Genomic DNA, 16839 nt, shown 5'->3' with positions numbered 1-16839 from the left:
ACGAACAGACGCTCGGTTCGTTTTTGATCTTTTTGCGTAGTGTGGGCAAATGCCTGGTGTGGTTGCACGAGAATAGGGAGTCGTTCCTGCAAAAAAGTGAAGTCTTCAGTGTTATGATCTTATGGTCAGGCGGTCCGGTAGATCGGGTACACTACCGACGCAGACTTTTGGACCATCATCGGACCGGAACGACTATAACATCATCGGAGACCGACCGTAAGATGATACTTATTCTATTCACCAACATTATCAGATTTTAAAAGAAAGAAGAGAAGGGAGGGGAGGAGTCCTCTGGCTTGGTCCCTTAAATAAGTCAGTCAGTCTAGCTTCTTCACAACCAACCAACAAACTTTATATATACATACACTTACATACATAGATATATAGATAGAGGATGCGTTCAGTAATTTTATCACTTGTTATTTTATCCATTGTTGCCTGTGTGGCCATCGCACAAGATGAGGCCAACCCACAGTTTGTAAAGGGCAAATACTTTGACCGTGTTTTCATCATCATCTTTGAGAACCACTCATACAAGGAGGTCATGGCCGATCCCTACTTCAACAAGCTTGCCAGCATGGGTCTGTCTCTGTCCAACAACTTTGCCAACTTCCACCCAAGTGAGCCAAACTACATCGCCCTCACCTATGGCTCCAACGACGGCATCGTCAATGACGGCAACTTCAACATTCCAGGCAACTCAATCGTTGACCTGCTCGAGGAGAAGGGTGTCTCCTGGAAGGCCTACATGGAGTCCTACCCAGGCAAGTGCTTTGCTGGCACATCGTCTGGAACCTACGTCCGCAAGCACAACCCATTCATCTCGTACGAGAACGTCTACAAGAACGCCTCTCTCTGCGCCAAGATCGTTGACTCTACTGAACTCTCGGTCGACCAAGAGTCCAACTCTGTTCCACAGTACTCATGGTACACCCCAGACATGAACAACGATGCTCACGACACCAGCATTGCCTACGCCAGCAAGTGGCTCCAAGGATTCTTCCCAACCGTCCACAACGACCCCAACCTGAACAACACTGCCTTCATCCTCACATGGGATGAGGATGATGGATCCGAGGGCAACCAGATCTACACCGTCTTTGTCGGAATGGGTGTCAAGCCAGGTTCCACCGACAACACCAAGTACGACCATTACTCCCTTCTCCGCACCATCGAGGACAACTTTGGACTTGGAACTCTGGGTCGTGACGATGCCTCTGCCAAGCCAATCGGTAGTTTGATTGAGCAATGAGTCGTTATCGAAAGTAAAGAATCTCTGTGATCACTTTAATCATCCAATCATTTGCTTTGAAGTAGTGTTTCAACAACTCATTGTCTGTGAATGACGCGAGGCCTGTCAAACAACTCACATGTTCCAGTGCCTCTATGCTTGAATTGGTCGTTGTCATTGATCTTGGACCATTCATCCAGCTTGATTGAATATTGATAGTTCATATCTTTTCCATTGAGAAGCATTAGTGTTCCTGGCTCAGAGGTACATCGACAGAGGATATCATTAAAGACATCTCTAGATTTGGGTGGCGGTGGTGTTAAGTGGATCATCTTCCTGGTCGACAGTGACGCTCGAACGAATTGTGTTCCATCTCGAAGCAATAAGTACATCTGGTCGTGGCCAAAGTGGACACACGATCCATTCCTTCCTGGCATCAGAGCGTACTCATCCTGCTGTTTTGTGATCACATTGAATGATTGGATGTGGATGCGTTCCTTATCTTCGCTATCAATGAATGCGTAGATCACGTTGGAGTAGATGATGGTTGTATCAGGATATAACGAAAGATTGAAATCACCGACATGAGTGAATTGTTGAGTGTCAATGTTGAAGCTGGCTAATCTTGTGAGGGCACCGATGCATTCATCATCTTCACCGCCGATCAGGTAGATGTGTCGATCACCATCATAGCATGTATGTATAAATGTGCCGCCAGACACTCCAACGATTGGGATGTTGCGTTGCCATTCACGAGTGGCAATGGAGAAGCGACAGTACTTTGTTAGGTCATCCTTCTGACCTCCAAACATATAGATATATCCATGTGCATACACTGCCGAATGATATGCGCCATTGTAGATACCTCCCTCTTTGATCACAGTCCATGTGTTGGTCATTGGTGAGAACAATGAATATTCATCAGTTTTGTAAACCATCACGTGATGATCAAGATCAGCGGTGAACTTGTCAGTGTCCTCCAACAATTGGAAACATGATGGGATTTGTTTCTTGATGTCATCCAATGTGTCAGTGTCAATGTCCAGTCTGATTGATCGAGTCAGTTGATACTTTGAGGTAGTACTCATCTGAACATTTCTTTGAATCAATGTCAACAACTCATTGTCTGTGATAGTGATCGAGACATCTTGGTTGATGCCAGATGATGTTGTTGGGAATGCCTGCTCGATGAATTGATCCAGTGATTGGCATGATCTGATTGTTTGAGTGATGTTATTGTCATCATTGACACCATCGACTTTGTCACTGACACCGGATGATGGTTTGAATATTTCGTTGATTGACTTGATCTCATTGATAATGTCATGGATGGTCGATGATGTTTGTTGCACTCTGTCATTGAGTATAGAGTTGATCTTGTGTTCTTCAATGATGAGCAAATCATGAAGTTGTTTGAATTGATCAGTGACCTCATTCTTTATGTCGATCAATGATTGATGTGTTGTTGACTGTTGTTTCAAAGTGATCCATAACAACTTCAATCTTGCCATCGATGAATCATTGTATTGACGTTGATTGATCAATGATTTGATATGATGTACACTCTCAACATCATGTCTCTTGTGACTAGAACTAATACACACATTGCAAACCAAACTATTACAATCTATACATATGAAGTGATTGTTCTTATTGTGTTCCTCACATATCAATTCATTGTTATTATCTGTAATATCTCTTGTCATTGTTTGTAATGAAGTTCAAAATAATTTTAATATCCAACTCTTGGCCAAGTGAGTCCATCTTAGTCACTTTGAGAATGATGAAGCACAAAAAGAGAGGGAGTGAGAACTACTTTAATAATAGTATCATTCATTATTAGTTAGTTGATTGATTGATTGACATTGGTTGATAGACATTGATTGACAGATCTACACTACACTATATTGGATGTTGTAATATTAACAATGGTATGATTGATTGATTGATTGAACAAATGAACTTAAAGAATGAATGAAAGAATGAATGAGAGTGTAACTTATAAGTTAACAACAACATGTACTTTATAAACATATATAGAATAGACTCACAAGTGATCAGAAGAAGAAGGTGACAGAGTTCATATCTGTTACAGATTGCAATGAAGCCAAGGCAATCACAATGCTCAAGGACAATCAATGGAATATGGAGGTGGCCATGGACAGATACTTCTTGAACCCATCAAACATACCCGAGGACAAGGTCAATGCCAACCAAGTAGATACAATGTTTGCATCCTATAAAGGTACATTCAATCATTGGTCATATGTGCGATGCGATGATCATTCAATCAATCATTCACTCACTAATATCAATCAATCAATCAATCAATCAAACATAGATAGTGGAGATGATAAGATATCCGGAGATAACTTACAGAGACTTTGTAAGCATGCAGGGATTGATAGCGAGTTGTTGGAGTTGGTATTTGCTTGGAAGTTAAAGACAAAGACATTGGGAGAGATCACAAAGAAGGAGTTTGTAGACAATATGAAACTGTTGAGGATAGACTCTGTGGACAAGCTGAAGAGCGAGATGGTGCGCGTCAAGAGCGACCTGCAGCACAATGACGCCAACTTCAAGGAGTTCTACGCCTATATATTCGACTTTGGCAAGCCGTCCAACCAGAAGAACCAGTCGCTTGAGATGGCCATTGGTCTGTGGGAGGTCGTGCTGGCCGGCCACTACAAGGACCTGCCTCTCTGGTTCGATTTTCTTCGCGAGAAGAACCATGGCATCTCCAAGGACACCTGGATTCTGCTTCTGGACTTTGTAAGAGTTGCCAATGATGACATTGCCAAATATGACTCTGATGGTATGTGTTGCCTGTCGCACAGCATGACGCGCGTCTCCTAACTCACATTATCAATCATATCACAACATATCCTTAGGTGCATGGCCAGTGTTGATAGATGAATACGTTGAGTTCCTTCACAGCAAGAAGTGATTGATCGATTGATTGATTGATCGATCGTCCTCATTCCAAATGGATGCCTGGCGTCAAACCAACAAAAGACAATGACAGGTATTTGATGGACCTGTCCTCTGTGTGTCATAAACCATCATAATCATCAGCATCATTATCATTGATATATCGTTTACCAACAACAACATGTATACATCATGCTTTATTGACCAATCCAATCCACCTCACTTTGAGTATTCTCTCTTGTCAGTAACGATGACAGTACTACCATCATCATGTACATAGTTAACCTTTTCTGGTCTCACCAAATCAGGCTTTCTCTTTGTTCGTTGATACTTCTTCTGCATATCTGATAGTGTCTTGCTCTGTTGTTGTCATCGATGGTCAGTACTAATTCTATCTCATTCACTCAATCAATGAAACAATCGATTATACATACATATAAGTATAATAGATGATTCAAGTCTATCCTATCAGGTATTTGGATATATCTTATATTCCTTGAATGTATCAATATCAAATCATACTTATCCTTGTTGGTACCACCGATATCAGTCAATACTGCATCAGATAGTTCAATACTTGTGTTGATAGATAGATGTTAGGTTGAGCTCGTTGAATATAATATAACAAACAAGTAGTAGTAGTAGACATACTTCATATGACCATCTATTGTTGCAATTGTACCATAGATCTCTGTTTCATTCCTTAATTGTATAGTTATCTGTGATCCAGACAGTGCATTCAATACACACAACAAAGAGTTGAGATCACTACTTCTATTCTTCATTACACATTGCAATATATACTATTATCTATATCTATCTATGTTATAGTAATGTAAGACATGTCAATGATAGACTATAAAAGGATTGGGACCATGTCATTCACTCGTCAACACCAAGTTAAAATATGTCTTCACTACTTGTGTGGGATATTTGAATCTGCAACAACAACACGACATCAGTTCACGAGGCAGTTCCAACTCCGATTCACTTCAAACTTATATAACAAATACATACTACTATTATTATTACTAGTAATAATATAATGTTGTCATCATCTGCTTACAAAGCTGCTACCAATCTATCATTGGTATGTAATATATGTAAACGATCAATGACACACAATCAATCAATCATACAATCAACTTTATCACTTTACTAACAATCAATCAATCAATGACATCATACTTAGAAATCAAACTTCAATCTACTTGTTAGAACAATGACTACTTTCAGATCAGAGTATGATACTTTTGGTGAGATCAAGGTCGATGACTCAAAGTACTGGGGCGCACAGACTCAACGTTCGCTCGAGAACTTTGATATCGGTGGTCCTCAGGCTCGTATGCCAAACCCTGTGATTAAGGCCTTTGGTATTCTTAAGAGATCAGCTGCCGTCGTCAACAAGAAGTATGGTCTCGATGCCAACATCGCTGACCACATCGTCAAGGCCGCCGACGAGGTCATCACTGGCAAGCTCGACGAGCAGTTCCCACTCGTCGTCTTCCAGACTGGCTCTGGCACGCAGACCAACATGAATGTCAACGAGGTCATTGCCAACAGAGGTATCGAGATCATGACCAACACCAGAGACTTCTCCACTCAGAAGAAGGCCATTCATCCGAATGATCATGTCAACAAGTCTCAGTCATCCAACGACACGTAAGTATATGTTAGTTTACGAGCGTGATCACTTAAAGATGTATATTAACATCTCATTTCAATCATGATAGCTTCCCAACATGTATGCACATTGCTGCTGCCTTGGAGGTTAACCAGAGATTGATCCCAGGATTGAGAATGTTGTTGAAGGAGATGACACAGAAGGCTGAGGAGTTCAAGAACATCATCAAGATTGGCAGAACTCATTTGCAAGACGCCACTCCATTGACTTTGGGTCAGGAGTTCTCTGGCTACTGCACTCAGATTGAGTACGGCATCCAAAGAATCGAGACCACCCTGCCAAGACTCTACCAGCTGGCTCAGGGTGGCACTGCCGTCGGCACTGGCCTCAACACCCCAGTTGGTTTTGACGTTGCCATCGCTGATGAGGTTGCCCGCTTCACCAGCCTGCCATTCAAGACCGCCCCAAACAAGTTTGAGGCTCTTGCTGCTCACGACGCCATGGTCGAGGTCAGTGGTGCACTCAACACCGTCGCCGTCTCCCTAATGAAGATCGCCAACGACATCCGTCTGTTGGGCTCTGGTCCACGCTGTGGTCTGGGTGAGATCCTCCTTCCAGAGAACGAGCCAGGCTCATCCATCATGCCAGGCAAGGTCAACCCAACTCAGTGTGAGGCCATGACCATGGTGTGCGCTCAAGTGATGGGCAACCACACCACCATCACCATCGCCGGTTCAAATGGACACTTTGAGCTCAACGTGTTCAAGCCAGTGATCATCTCCAATCTCCTCATGTCCATCCGTCTCATTGGTGACGCTGCCGTTTCATTCACCAAGAACTGCGTCGTTGGCATCAAGGCTGACGAGAAGCGCATCAGCCAGCTGATGAACGAGTCGCTCATGTTGGTCACTGCCCTCAACCCATACATTGGCTACGACAAGGCTGCCAAGGCTGCCAAGAAGGCCCACGCCGAGAAGACCACCCTCAAGGAGGCCTGTCTCACCCTTGGCTACGTCACCAGTGAGCAGTTTGATCAATGGGTTCGTCCAGAGGACATGATTGGACCAATCAAGAAGTAATAAACAGGTGTCCACCACCTCACTCACATATACAAGTTGATGAGTTTATTGTCTTTTGATAGATGATTGATATTGCTTGATGATGTGATCACACAACTTGATCACTGTGAGGTTGCCATTGTCAAAGGCACAATGTCTGGCATACTTGGCCAAACGAATGGTCTGTGATGAATCGATTGATCGCTTGAGATGTGATTGATCATCACAAAAAAGGTATTGAATGATTGAGTGATGGTTGTTGGTTCCCGCCATTCCAATGGCATGTGCACTTGGAACATAATGATGCTTCTCTGATTGTTGTGGAAGATTGTGAATGAATCGAATCGTGTCAAGATGTCCATGTTCACAAGAATAGTCAATCACATGTGTCAGATACATGTGTTTGTCAACATGGTCCAAGTATCCTTTGTCCAGGAAGTATGTCAGCACTGATATGTTGGTGATAGGAACTGAGAGTGTATGAACTAGTAAATTGTGCAGTGCACTGGGTGCATTGGTATTGAAAAATGGGTAATGTTGTTGGACACTGGCTTGTTCAATGAAATATTCAATCTTGTCTATGTCTCCTCGTTTCGATATTTCTTGCAACGCTCTAGAAACAGCTATTGTGTCCGTAAAGTTGGCTTGGAGACCATGAAGTCCAGTGTGCCGTAGTTTGATGATGGCAAGTGGCTTGGTCCGCAAATCCACTAAGATTGTATACGGAAAATTTGTACCCATAGGCAGCACCTTGGCAAACTCGAAAATACATTCCTCATTGATTTTGCTACCAGGCTCTCCTACGGCCATCACCATGTCAAACCATTCGTTCCACGTGATGGTCTGTCCTTTGTCTTGGTAGTACTTGGCAATTAACATGCCCACCTCAGGGTGGACTTTGGCCCACTTGTATGGTTGTCCTTCGACAACATAACAGCCGGCATTATGCAAAAATAGGAGAGGTGTGCAGACCACATTCTTCTCCATTATCATCGCGGCTGAGACTACGTCTCCAACGTCAGCAGCAGCTGCCAAGACCCTTTGATATTTGCTAACTTGGAACTGTGTCTGGATGAGCATTTCGATGACATCACGTTTGCCACCTGTTATGGCACGAGCCAGAAATAGATCATACGAGATTCTGAGCCTTGGTATTGTACGTAGTCGCTCGATCAATTCAATTGAGATGATCTTGGGATGTACATCGTTGATACCAATATAGTTATGTTGTCGGTCGACTAAATCCTTCTCTGACACACTGAGGATAAAGTCAATCAAATCCAGGCTTCCAACTGTAAGTGCAGATTGGACCATTGTGAGAATATCGATCTTGTCATAGCATCCTCTTTGCTCGAGGTAAGGACTGAGAAACCTTACTGTCTCCATGTTTCCATGTGTCACTGCATTTGTAAATGTACTAATCAGATCAGTATCATTGACAGTGAATGATGTGAGAAGTATGTTGAGTACTTCTGGATGTAAGCTGTAACAATATTTGAGGATTTCGGATAGACTGTTGAATGTTTCGGGATATGTATCGACCAGGTATTGAGCAATGAGTTGATTATCCAATGATAATAGGTGTCCACACGTTGAGTGTGGTTTGATCAAGTTGCTCCTGATCAAAAATTTCAACATCTCCAATGAATCGGTTGATGGTTGATTGGAGTTTCTGTACATTTGACCTTTGGGTAGTTCAGACGTCAATTGGCTGGCGGACAATGAGAGAAGCTTGCGAAGAAACAATGTGCTCTTGATCAGATGCCAATCAGAGAGGAGATATCTGATTGTGGAGGGTGACAACAACTCGATTTCCTCGAGGATGGTGTCCCAGTGTGGGTGGGCGCAATTCGAGAGATGTTCCACCAAAGGATTGATAGGCAAACTGCTACTGGTGTTGATGTATGCGCATTGAATGAGTGATTCTAAGATGGGGATATCACATCGGTTGGTTGCACAGGTCAGCAAGGTCTCACCCAGTGAAATGATGGACCGGTGATCCACCATTGTGTTGAATGCATTGATGAACCATTCAACAGCGCCATACTTGATGTAACTGAGCAATGAGTGATTATCCAGTAGTTGTCGACCTTTGATCAAATTCCTTTGGTCGATGCCCAAACTGACCCTGTGGATGATTCTGACTTGTGACATGATGTTGAGTATCAACTTGTTGTTTGAGAGCACTGAGTGAATGGCTGATTGAGTTTGAGGAGTGGCACCTGGTCCTTCAACCAAACATTGTGAATCTGGATACTTCCTGTTATGATTTTTAGTTAGTTTAGCTCGATTGGCTTCGATCGAATCGATATGTACCTCTTCTTGTTTGATCGAATGTCCTCCAACAATGGGTTGCACATCAGGATGATGCGAGTGAATCCACGCTCATAGGACATCTTGAGAATGGAGAGGATTGTTCGATGGTATTGGAGCCGGGGCATGGCATTGAGCAATGATCGGTGTGTGACAAAGTAGTGCTCCAAGATGTGGTGTGAGTTGCTTAGGGTCGCTGTCATCAATGACTCATATGATGGTAATGGCAAAGGTTTGTCTTTGAAATATTGCTGCAGCAACTCAATTACTTCTGGACGATCGGATTGGCATGCATTTGAAATGATCTCTGCCACAACCTGATCCAAAGCTTCGATTGAGTGCATGGACAGTAGGTGCTTGAACACTTCAAAGTTTTCAACAGCATCGACACACAATTGAGGCTGGCTCACCAGATCTGGAATATATCGTCTCACCAACTCGATGGTGTCGATTGTCGTGTTGCAATGCTCAACCATTTCCCCCATTGCGCGTTGTGCCCTCTCGTCATCATAATCACCATTGTGTAGTTGTCGTTGTTGGTGTAGTTCGAGGAGGTAGGTCATTGAATCTTCACACTTGTACTTGATTGCCCTGTATAGACACTTGTAGGTGTAGGGCATATTGGTCAGGTCGTGGACTGCCTGCATGAGTGATAAGGAGATGGCTGCAGACCTGTTAATCATACCAGTCTTCTGTTCAAACTCGTCTTGGCTAATGGTTGAGCTGCGTAGGTATGTGACGGCTAGATCTGGTGACAGATGGCCTTCGCCTGTCGCATTGATGAGATCATCGAGCGTTTCAGGGTTGATTGGATGTTGGAAGTTTGGTCGCAACCTGGCAAAGAAGGACCACTGCTTCAGACTTCGTGATTTCCAAACCTTTGATTCCATTCCAAATGCATCTTCATTGTTGTCGAGTATGGCCATGGCAAGAGTATCATCATTCATCTCCAACGCGCGATGGAACGGTACGAGTGGTGTATAACTCAGAGTAGACGGTGATAATGAACCGAGTTCCACCGCCATCATTTGATTGAGCAGTGACTGCTTATCCGATGAGATTGTGTTGGCATACTCGATGCTGAGAAGATGCTCGATGATGTTTCTTTCAAGGTACTTGGGCAATCCGCCTCCACTTGTGCTCTCAAGATATTTGATACCGGTTGGTGTGTGCAGGAGTGCCTGAAGATGTTGAAGGTGTCCTTTCTGCAAACTACGATATATGCCATTGGTTATGGCACTGACAAAATGGTGCGCCTGGTTGAAGTGCGGCGGCATGTTGTCCAACACATATTGCACAGTGTCTGCATCACAGTCCTTTTTGCAACGTTCCAAGATCATGGTCGCGACGGATTGGGTGTAGAGTATGCCATCACACTCATTGTTGAGAATACTGATCATCTCAACATCGATCGACGGGAGTTGAGTAGGATATCCTAGATTGGTGTCCATCTTTGACAATGGACCACTGATCTGAATGAGTTGTCGAACAAACTCAACGTCATTGTGTTTGATGGCCTCCAACAGGTTGTTCATGCACAGTGACACACTGCGTCTGCCAGTGATCGCGTGGTATGAGCGAAGCAAGTCAGCCGAGCCAGACTTGATCACATACTGAAGCTCCAATGCTAAGTTTGGTGATAGTGACATGTTGGTGTTGGCAAGTAGATGATTAAAGACTGTGATGTTCTGATATTGTAATGCCACTTTGAGTAATGTATTGTTGACTGGATATGTGTTGGCAACACTGTTGTACGCCTCGATAAAGTATTGTGTGGCGTGATACTTGAGCATCTCAATTAGTTTACCATTGTTCAATAACAATCTACCTTTTATAACTGATGTAATAATGGTATTCTTATGTTTGACTTTGTTATTGTTGTTGTCTTTGATGAGTTGATATGGTATTGTATTGTTGATATAATTCAAATGTATCTGATTAACATGATTGAATATTACTTTACACAACAATCTGTTGTGAAACACTGAGTGAATTGCCATTGTATCCATCATTCAATCATTATTATTGTACACAAAATATGTTAACTTTTGAAAATGAACAACAATCATCAAGTGTTTTTGGAAAAGAGATAAAGATATTTATCTAAAAAATCCTAACTCTCTCTTTGCGAGAACTAAAATGAGACAATTATTATAAATACTTTCTAATATATATTTTAAATAAATAAAAAAATAAAAATAAAAAAATTATAATATGTTAAGATTGGTGATCAAATACAGAAGGGTCCAAAAAAAAACAAAACAAGGGGCAAAAAACAAGTTGTCATCCAACCGACACACACATAACTGCAAACACTGAGATCGTCGTTGAGACCAAAGAAAGAGAAAATAAAGTGTTGACAAGTATCTGATACTTGTTGACTTGGTGGGTTTCAAGCCATTGCATTGGCTGTGTTGTTGCAAAGTTGTTTTGTTTGTTTTCAATTCACTTCAATTGTTATTGTTATTGTTGTTCTGTCTCTCACTCACTCACTCACTTATTCAATCAATCATATATACATATATAAACAACAAGATTGTAACATTATTATTATTAATACTTGCTTGTAAATAGATAGATAGATAGATAACATACATTTAATACAAATATGATCAATCCACAAGCAGCAGGATACATTGGTGCCGCATTGGCTACTGTATTCTTTGGTTCAAACTACAGTAAGTCAGTTAGTTCAATACTTTGATTGATCACTCACTCACTCACTCACTCACTCACTCGTTAACCTTACTCATTCAACTCATTAAATCAATCAATCAAATCAACATAAATAGTTCCAGTTAAGAACTACCCAACAGGTAATGGATTCGCATTCGCATGGGTGATGTCTATTGGAACATTCTGCACAGGATTCATTGCGATGGCTATATCTGGCAAATTCATCTTTATCCCTTGGGGATTGCTAGGTGGTTCGCTATGGGCAATTGGCAACTTTTGTGTGATCCCCATCGTCAAGACCATTGGACTCGGACTGGGCATGCTGCTCTGGGGCTGCACCAGTTTGATCACTGGATTCTTCAGTGGCAAGTTTGGCTGGTTCGGTCTCGAGAAGCAGGCCGTCGAGCACACCGGTCTCAACTGGGGCGGCTTTGCCTGCATTGTCGTGGCCATCGCACTGTTCTTCTTCATCAAGCCCACTCTCAAAGACAAGGGTCCAAAGAGCGAGTACGACTACTCGCCCATCGTCGAGGACATGAGCATCAACTACCATCGCAACAACAGACAGGCCGAGCCTGTGGAGGAGCCCATGTTCTTTGAGCGCATGCCCGCGCCCTACAAGTACCTGGTGGGCCTCACACTGGCCGTCGTCTCGGGCGTCCTGTACGGCGTCAACATGGTGCCCATGCAGCTCTGGAAGCAGAACAACCCCGATGCCAACTCGCTCGAGTTTGTCTTTTGCCACTTTAGCGGCATCTTCCTGTTCAACACGCTGGTGTTCATCCTGTACAGCATGTTTGACCGTCCACCCCAGATCTATCCACAGACCATCCTGCCATCGTACCTGTCTGGCGTGCTGTGGGGCATTGCTCAGGTGGGTCTGATGGTGGCCACACAGAACCTTGGCTACACTGTTGGATTCCCAATTGGATCGTCTGGACCACTGATCGTCTCATCACTCTGGAGTGTACTACTATTCAAAGAGATACAAGGCAAGAAGAATCTAATATTCCTTGGTGCCTCATTTTTATTCCTAATCACTGGTATCGTTCTGATCACTCTGTCAAACATTAAATCACTCTAGTAAACAGGTCTGGTCACTCTATCTCATTCCTCCATCCTTCCTTCAATCATTCCTTCATTCATCTCTCTTCTTGACATCGATGTCATAAATTTAAATCTTTTTAGATATTTAGGTTTTTGAGGACCGGACTGTTCGCGAGCACTTTCTTTGTTGCTTTCCAGAGTGCATGTGTGGGAAACAGGGTGTTTGGATCATTCGGGTTCTGATCAACACCCCACTCACAGCCATTACAACACACCCACACCAATCACTCATTCACAAAGTTACTGATGCGAATCAATAAACTCCGGAGACACCAAACACACACACTCCAAGCCCTCTCCCATCCATCAATCACTTGCACCATCATCACCCAATAGTTAAACAAATATATACAACTTATTTATTACACTTGCTTCATTCGCTCACTCACTCACTCACTCATTCTACACCTACAACGACTACTATACTACTACGACAATAACTTGTAACACAGACATCATCATACTAGACAACAACAACAACAATATAAAAATGGACTCTGAAGACTTGAATAATAATGTCTTCTTGAATACAATCAAACTTAAGCATCCAAAGATATTCAACACAATAGAGTCAAACTGTTACATGCTATGTATACCTCATTCAATGTCACTCTATGGCTTCAAGATCACTCAAAAGACAATAGGTATGGAATGAATGAATGATCATATTGGCATGATTGAATGAGTGATCATACTAACATTGACCGAATAGAGTCACATATATTGATTGGATCAAAGTATTACCAAGATGAGTATGAATCACTCAATGGAGAGGCAACTTATAATATTGAGAATATGACTATAACGGATAAGGCCAATCCATCAAAGCGAATCAAGATTCTATACACAGAGATATGTTATAATAGAGATTACAAACCATATCGATTCCTATGTGTCGAGTACCCTCTTGTCGGAGGTACTGGTATCAAGCCATCAATGTCACGTGAGGCCTCACAAGAGTTTGGCATCGCCAAGCCACAGAAGCCAACTTTCCAAACGTAAGTATACAACTGAATCAGTTGGCCAAGTAGAGGTGTCCGCTCATACTCACTCAATCAATCAATGATAACAGATCAAAGACATTCTTATATTCAAAGCCAGACTCTCCAAATGTCATTGTGATGAAGAAGGCTGAGCGAGAGTTTGATACATTCCTTCAAGAGACGATATTTAATGCCAACACTGAACAACAAGTGATCGAGGATATACAGAGAATGAAAGAGAAGTTGATGGATGATCTAGTGTGTGCCTGTGCCGAATACAAAGCACTTCAATCCAACGAGAAGCAGATGAACAGTCTATCACTATTGGTCGATTGGTATGTTAGCGTGTTGTCCAGGAATGAATGAATGAAGATACTGACCCTCCTATCCCATCCATAACATCACAGCTATCTACTTGGTTCACTAAACTCTCTTATATATCAAGGCCTAAAGGAGATATACTCTCAGAAGAATAACTACTATTATGAGCGAATGACCATACTATCCAATCTGACGCTGGACGACATTGGCGTCAAGAAGGAGTTTGCCCCACATCTGGCACGAGCCACCGACGTCATGATACAGTTCCAGAGCGATGTTACACCGATCGATAAGCTGCTGACCATTGTACAGGCCTCAAACGAAATCGAGAACTCGATCAAGACATCCTCTCAATTCGAATTGAGTGACGAATCACTCACCATCACTGGTGACGACGCTCTGCCCCTGACCTCCTATCTGATCATCCAGGCACATCCACGCCATCTCGAATCAGACCTCATCTATTGTACAAACTATATCTTTTCCAACATATCGACCATGTCACTTGGGTAAGTATTATCATTGATTGATTGAGTGATTGATCAAGTAACTGACCATCCATCGATCATACAGATATCATTTAGTCAACTTCCAGGCATCGATCGAATATATTAAACATCTGATCGATCAGTTTGATATCGCGCCACCTCCAGCCCAACAAAGTATGTTAACAACAACAACCTCAACATCAACTGCTCATCGACCAAGTACATGTACTAACATACAACTACATTATAGCCGGAGTCAACACGATGCCTCCATCATTCTTGAGTTCACAATCACTCCTGTCATCTTATACAGGAGCAAACCCGCCATTGATACAACACGATGTATTGTATCCACCTCCCATACCCATTGTTGGCATTTACAACTATCCCTCTGCTCAATCGTCTCTCTCTGCCACGACCACACCCACTGGACCATCTTCCAATGCACAGCAACAACAACAACAACAGGGTGGTGTTACCTCTCCGCGAGGACCAGACACCAAGTCAAACAATAACTTCCAGTACCAGAAGTACACCAAGCCCCCCTCTGTGATCAGTTTAAATGACGACGATGACGACAGCGATCCATTCTAATCAATCGATCAATCGATCGACGAATTAACACTACTGTACTCTCATACATATGATCATTCGCACATACATGCTCGCTCGCTCGTTCGATCGAGCTGCTCTATTTATTTATTACTATTGCCTTGGAATGGTTGTCACGTGCATTACGATTGCTTGGATTGTGCACCAGACCAACCATCACATTTGTCCAGTCGCCACCCTTGCTTACAATGGTGTTCTCTTTGAGCATACTGATCTGGTCATTTTGGATGATGCACAGCTTCCATCTGGCAAACTCGTTGGCCGATACCAAGTTGCCCAGTCGACTTTGGATTCGACTCCTTAGTGACTCGTAGCCCTCCTCCTCTCTGACAATGAATAGGAATGGCACTCCATGGTAGGTCGGGAATCCATATTCGTTGCTGCAGTGCACTACCTCCACGAGCTTGTCTGATTCAGCGCTCTCTAGTTCTTCCTGTGTGATAGACTCGACCTTGATCAAAGTGTTGTCAGGKTAACTTTGATACACTATCAGTCTTGATCTCTCGAACTATCTTGTTGTTCCTCATCTCCAACAGTCTGAACTTGCCAAGTTGTTGATCCTCTTTAGGTGTGATCATAGTCCTGAATGTGTTCCTTATGGACAGTGCATCTCCATCCTTATCAACCCATATCGATAACTTCTCCTGTTGTTGTTGTTGTGGTAGAGGATGGACTGTAAGTAAGTGTTTGAACTAATAATGATTGATTGATTGATCAACATACATAGTCACCTTGTGGCCGCTGCCAAATGACCTTGAATTGCTTCTTGAACTCACATTCACTGACTGGAATGCTTAGGATTTCAAACCAGAGAGACTGGTCTGATTGTGGTGCACTGTTCAATATCTCTCCAAGTGTAACAGTATCATTCGGTTTGATTGGTCTTGGATCAAAGTTGGAATATCTGATTGTGATACTGTGGAGTGAGTATAATGTTTGAATGAATGAATGAGGAATATTGCCTTATCATACCTATGATTCATCAACAACCTAATCTTGTTGGGATCACGATTGATGTGTCTTGCAATGACCTTTGTTATCTGTGAGTACTTCATAATGGTGGAAAGCTCCAAGTCGTATGCCATTGATGGATCCTCAATGCAACGACACTTGGTAAGCATCTTATGCTTGAGATATCCAAAGTACTCCTTAACAGTAGGGAATAGATACTTCTCCCTGGGTTCATGATTGTTTGATTGATTGATTTGTGTTAGTTAACATCATTCTGATTAGATTGGCACCAATCAACTATACATACTTGATGGACACTGGCTTTTGGAATACAATAATACTTCCACAAGCGATCTCTGTCTTCCTAAGTAGATCATTCTCTCGGATTGGTTCTGGAAACTCTGCTGCCTCTTCGTAGAGTAATAATGGAGTGTTGATGGGTAGTCCAGCCATCTGATTGAGTTGGGGAATGATATGAGACACTCTCCAATTCAAATCAATCACTCTTGATCCCAAGAATGTCAATGATCTTGTCTTTGGATTA

General features: G+C 42.6%; 9 protein-coding genes across 9 annotated transcripts; 6 read left to right on the top strand and 3 right to left on the bottom strand.

Moving 5' to 3' along the window:
• Positions 1 to 394: 394 nt before the first annotated feature.
• On the top strand, positions 395 to 1252 carry SAMD00019534_050370 (hypothetical protein; the record flags this gene model as incomplete). The annotated part of the gene is made up of 1 exon (XM_012899508.1): positions 395 to 1252. One exon carries the CDS (start codon positions 395 to 397, stop codon positions 1250 to 1252), a length of 858 nt encoding a protein of 285 aa, XP_012754962.1.
• A 77-nt stretch (positions 1253 to 1329) lies between these two features.
• On the bottom strand, positions 1330 to 2742 carry SAMD00019534_050360 (hypothetical protein; the record flags this gene model as incomplete). The annotated part of the gene is made up of 2 exons (XM_012899507.1): positions 1330 to 1528; positions 1649 to 2742. The coding sequence occupies 2 exons, from the start codon at positions 2740 to 2742 to the stop codon at positions 1330 to 1332; spliced, it is 1293 nt and encodes a 430-aa protein (XP_012754961.1).
• Positions 2743 to 3159: 417 nt separating this feature from the next.
• Positions 3160 to 4175, top strand: SAMD00019534_050350 (hypothetical protein; the record flags this gene model as incomplete). The annotated part of the gene is made up of 4 exons (XM_012899506.1): positions 3160 to 3162; positions 3272 to 3476; positions 3573 to 4046; positions 4123 to 4175. Coding segments are annotated over 4 exons (735 nt in total), but the record flags the coding sequence as incomplete, so codon positions are not given.
• Positions 4176 to 4384: 209 nt separating this feature from the next.
• SAMD00019534_050340 (hypothetical protein) lies at positions 4385 to 4947 on the bottom strand (the record flags this gene model as incomplete). The annotated part of the gene is made up of 3 exons (XM_012899505.1): positions 4385 to 4522; positions 4597 to 4738; positions 4814 to 4947. Coding segments are annotated over 3 exons (414 nt in total), but the record flags the coding sequence as incomplete, so codon positions are not given.
• Positions 4948 to 5207: 260 nt separating this feature from the next.
• SAMD00019534_050330 (hypothetical protein) lies at positions 5208 to 6865 on the top strand (the record flags this gene model as incomplete). Its single annotated transcript, XM_012899504.1, has 3 exons — positions 5208 to 5252; positions 5355 to 5824; positions 5896 to 6865. 3 exons carry the CDS (start codon positions 5208 to 5210, stop codon positions 6863 to 6865), a joined length of 1485 nt encoding a protein of 494 aa, XP_012754958.1.
• A 602-nt stretch (positions 6866 to 7467) lies between these two features.
• SAMD00019534_050320 (hypothetical protein) lies at positions 7468 to 10950 on the bottom strand (the record flags this gene model as incomplete). The annotated part of the gene is made up of 3 exons (XM_012899503.1): positions 7468 to 7554; positions 7649 to 9104; positions 9161 to 10950. The coding sequence occupies 3 exons, from the start codon at positions 10948 to 10950 to the stop codon at positions 7468 to 7470; spliced, it is 3333 nt and encodes a 1110-aa protein (XP_012754957.1).
• Positions 10951 to 11765: 815 nt separating this feature from the next.
• On the top strand, positions 11766 to 12917 carry SAMD00019534_050310 (hypothetical protein; the record flags this gene model as incomplete). The annotated part of the gene is made up of 2 exons (XM_012899502.1): positions 11766 to 11835; positions 11950 to 12917. 2 exons carry the CDS (start codon positions 11766 to 11768, stop codon positions 12915 to 12917), a joined length of 1038 nt encoding a protein of 345 aa, XP_012754956.1.
• Positions 12918 to 13391: 474 nt separating this feature from the next.
• SAMD00019534_050300 (hypothetical protein) lies at positions 13392 to 13595 on the top strand (the record flags this gene model as incomplete). The annotated part of the gene is made up of 1 exon (XM_012899501.1): positions 13392 to 13595. A coding segment is annotated over one exon (204 nt), but the record flags the coding sequence as incomplete, so codon positions are not given.
• A 140-nt stretch (positions 13596 to 13735) lies between these two features.
• SAMD00019534_050290 (hypothetical protein) lies at positions 13736 to 15326 on the top strand (the record flags this gene model as incomplete). The annotated part of the gene is made up of 5 exons (XM_012899500.1): positions 13736 to 13938; positions 14013 to 14258; positions 14331 to 14753; positions 14818 to 14906; positions 14983 to 15326. The coding sequence occupies 5 exons, from the start codon at positions 13736 to 13738 to the stop codon at positions 15324 to 15326; spliced, it is 1305 nt and encodes a 434-aa protein (XP_012754954.1).
• Positions 15327 to 16839: the final 1513 nt, after the last annotated feature.

The sequence above is a fragment of the Acytostelium subglobosum genome (assembly GCF_000787575.1).
Source record: "Acytostelium subglobosum LB1 DNA, scaffold: scaffold9, whole genome shotgun sequence".
In the NCBI taxonomy this organism is placed as follows: Eukaryota; Evosea; class Eumycetozoa; order Acytosteliales; family Acytosteliaceae; genus Acytostelium; species Acytostelium subglobosum.
The sequence above is the reverse complement of the archived record's forward strand: the minus strand, read 5'-3'. Positions and strand labels throughout refer to the sequence as shown.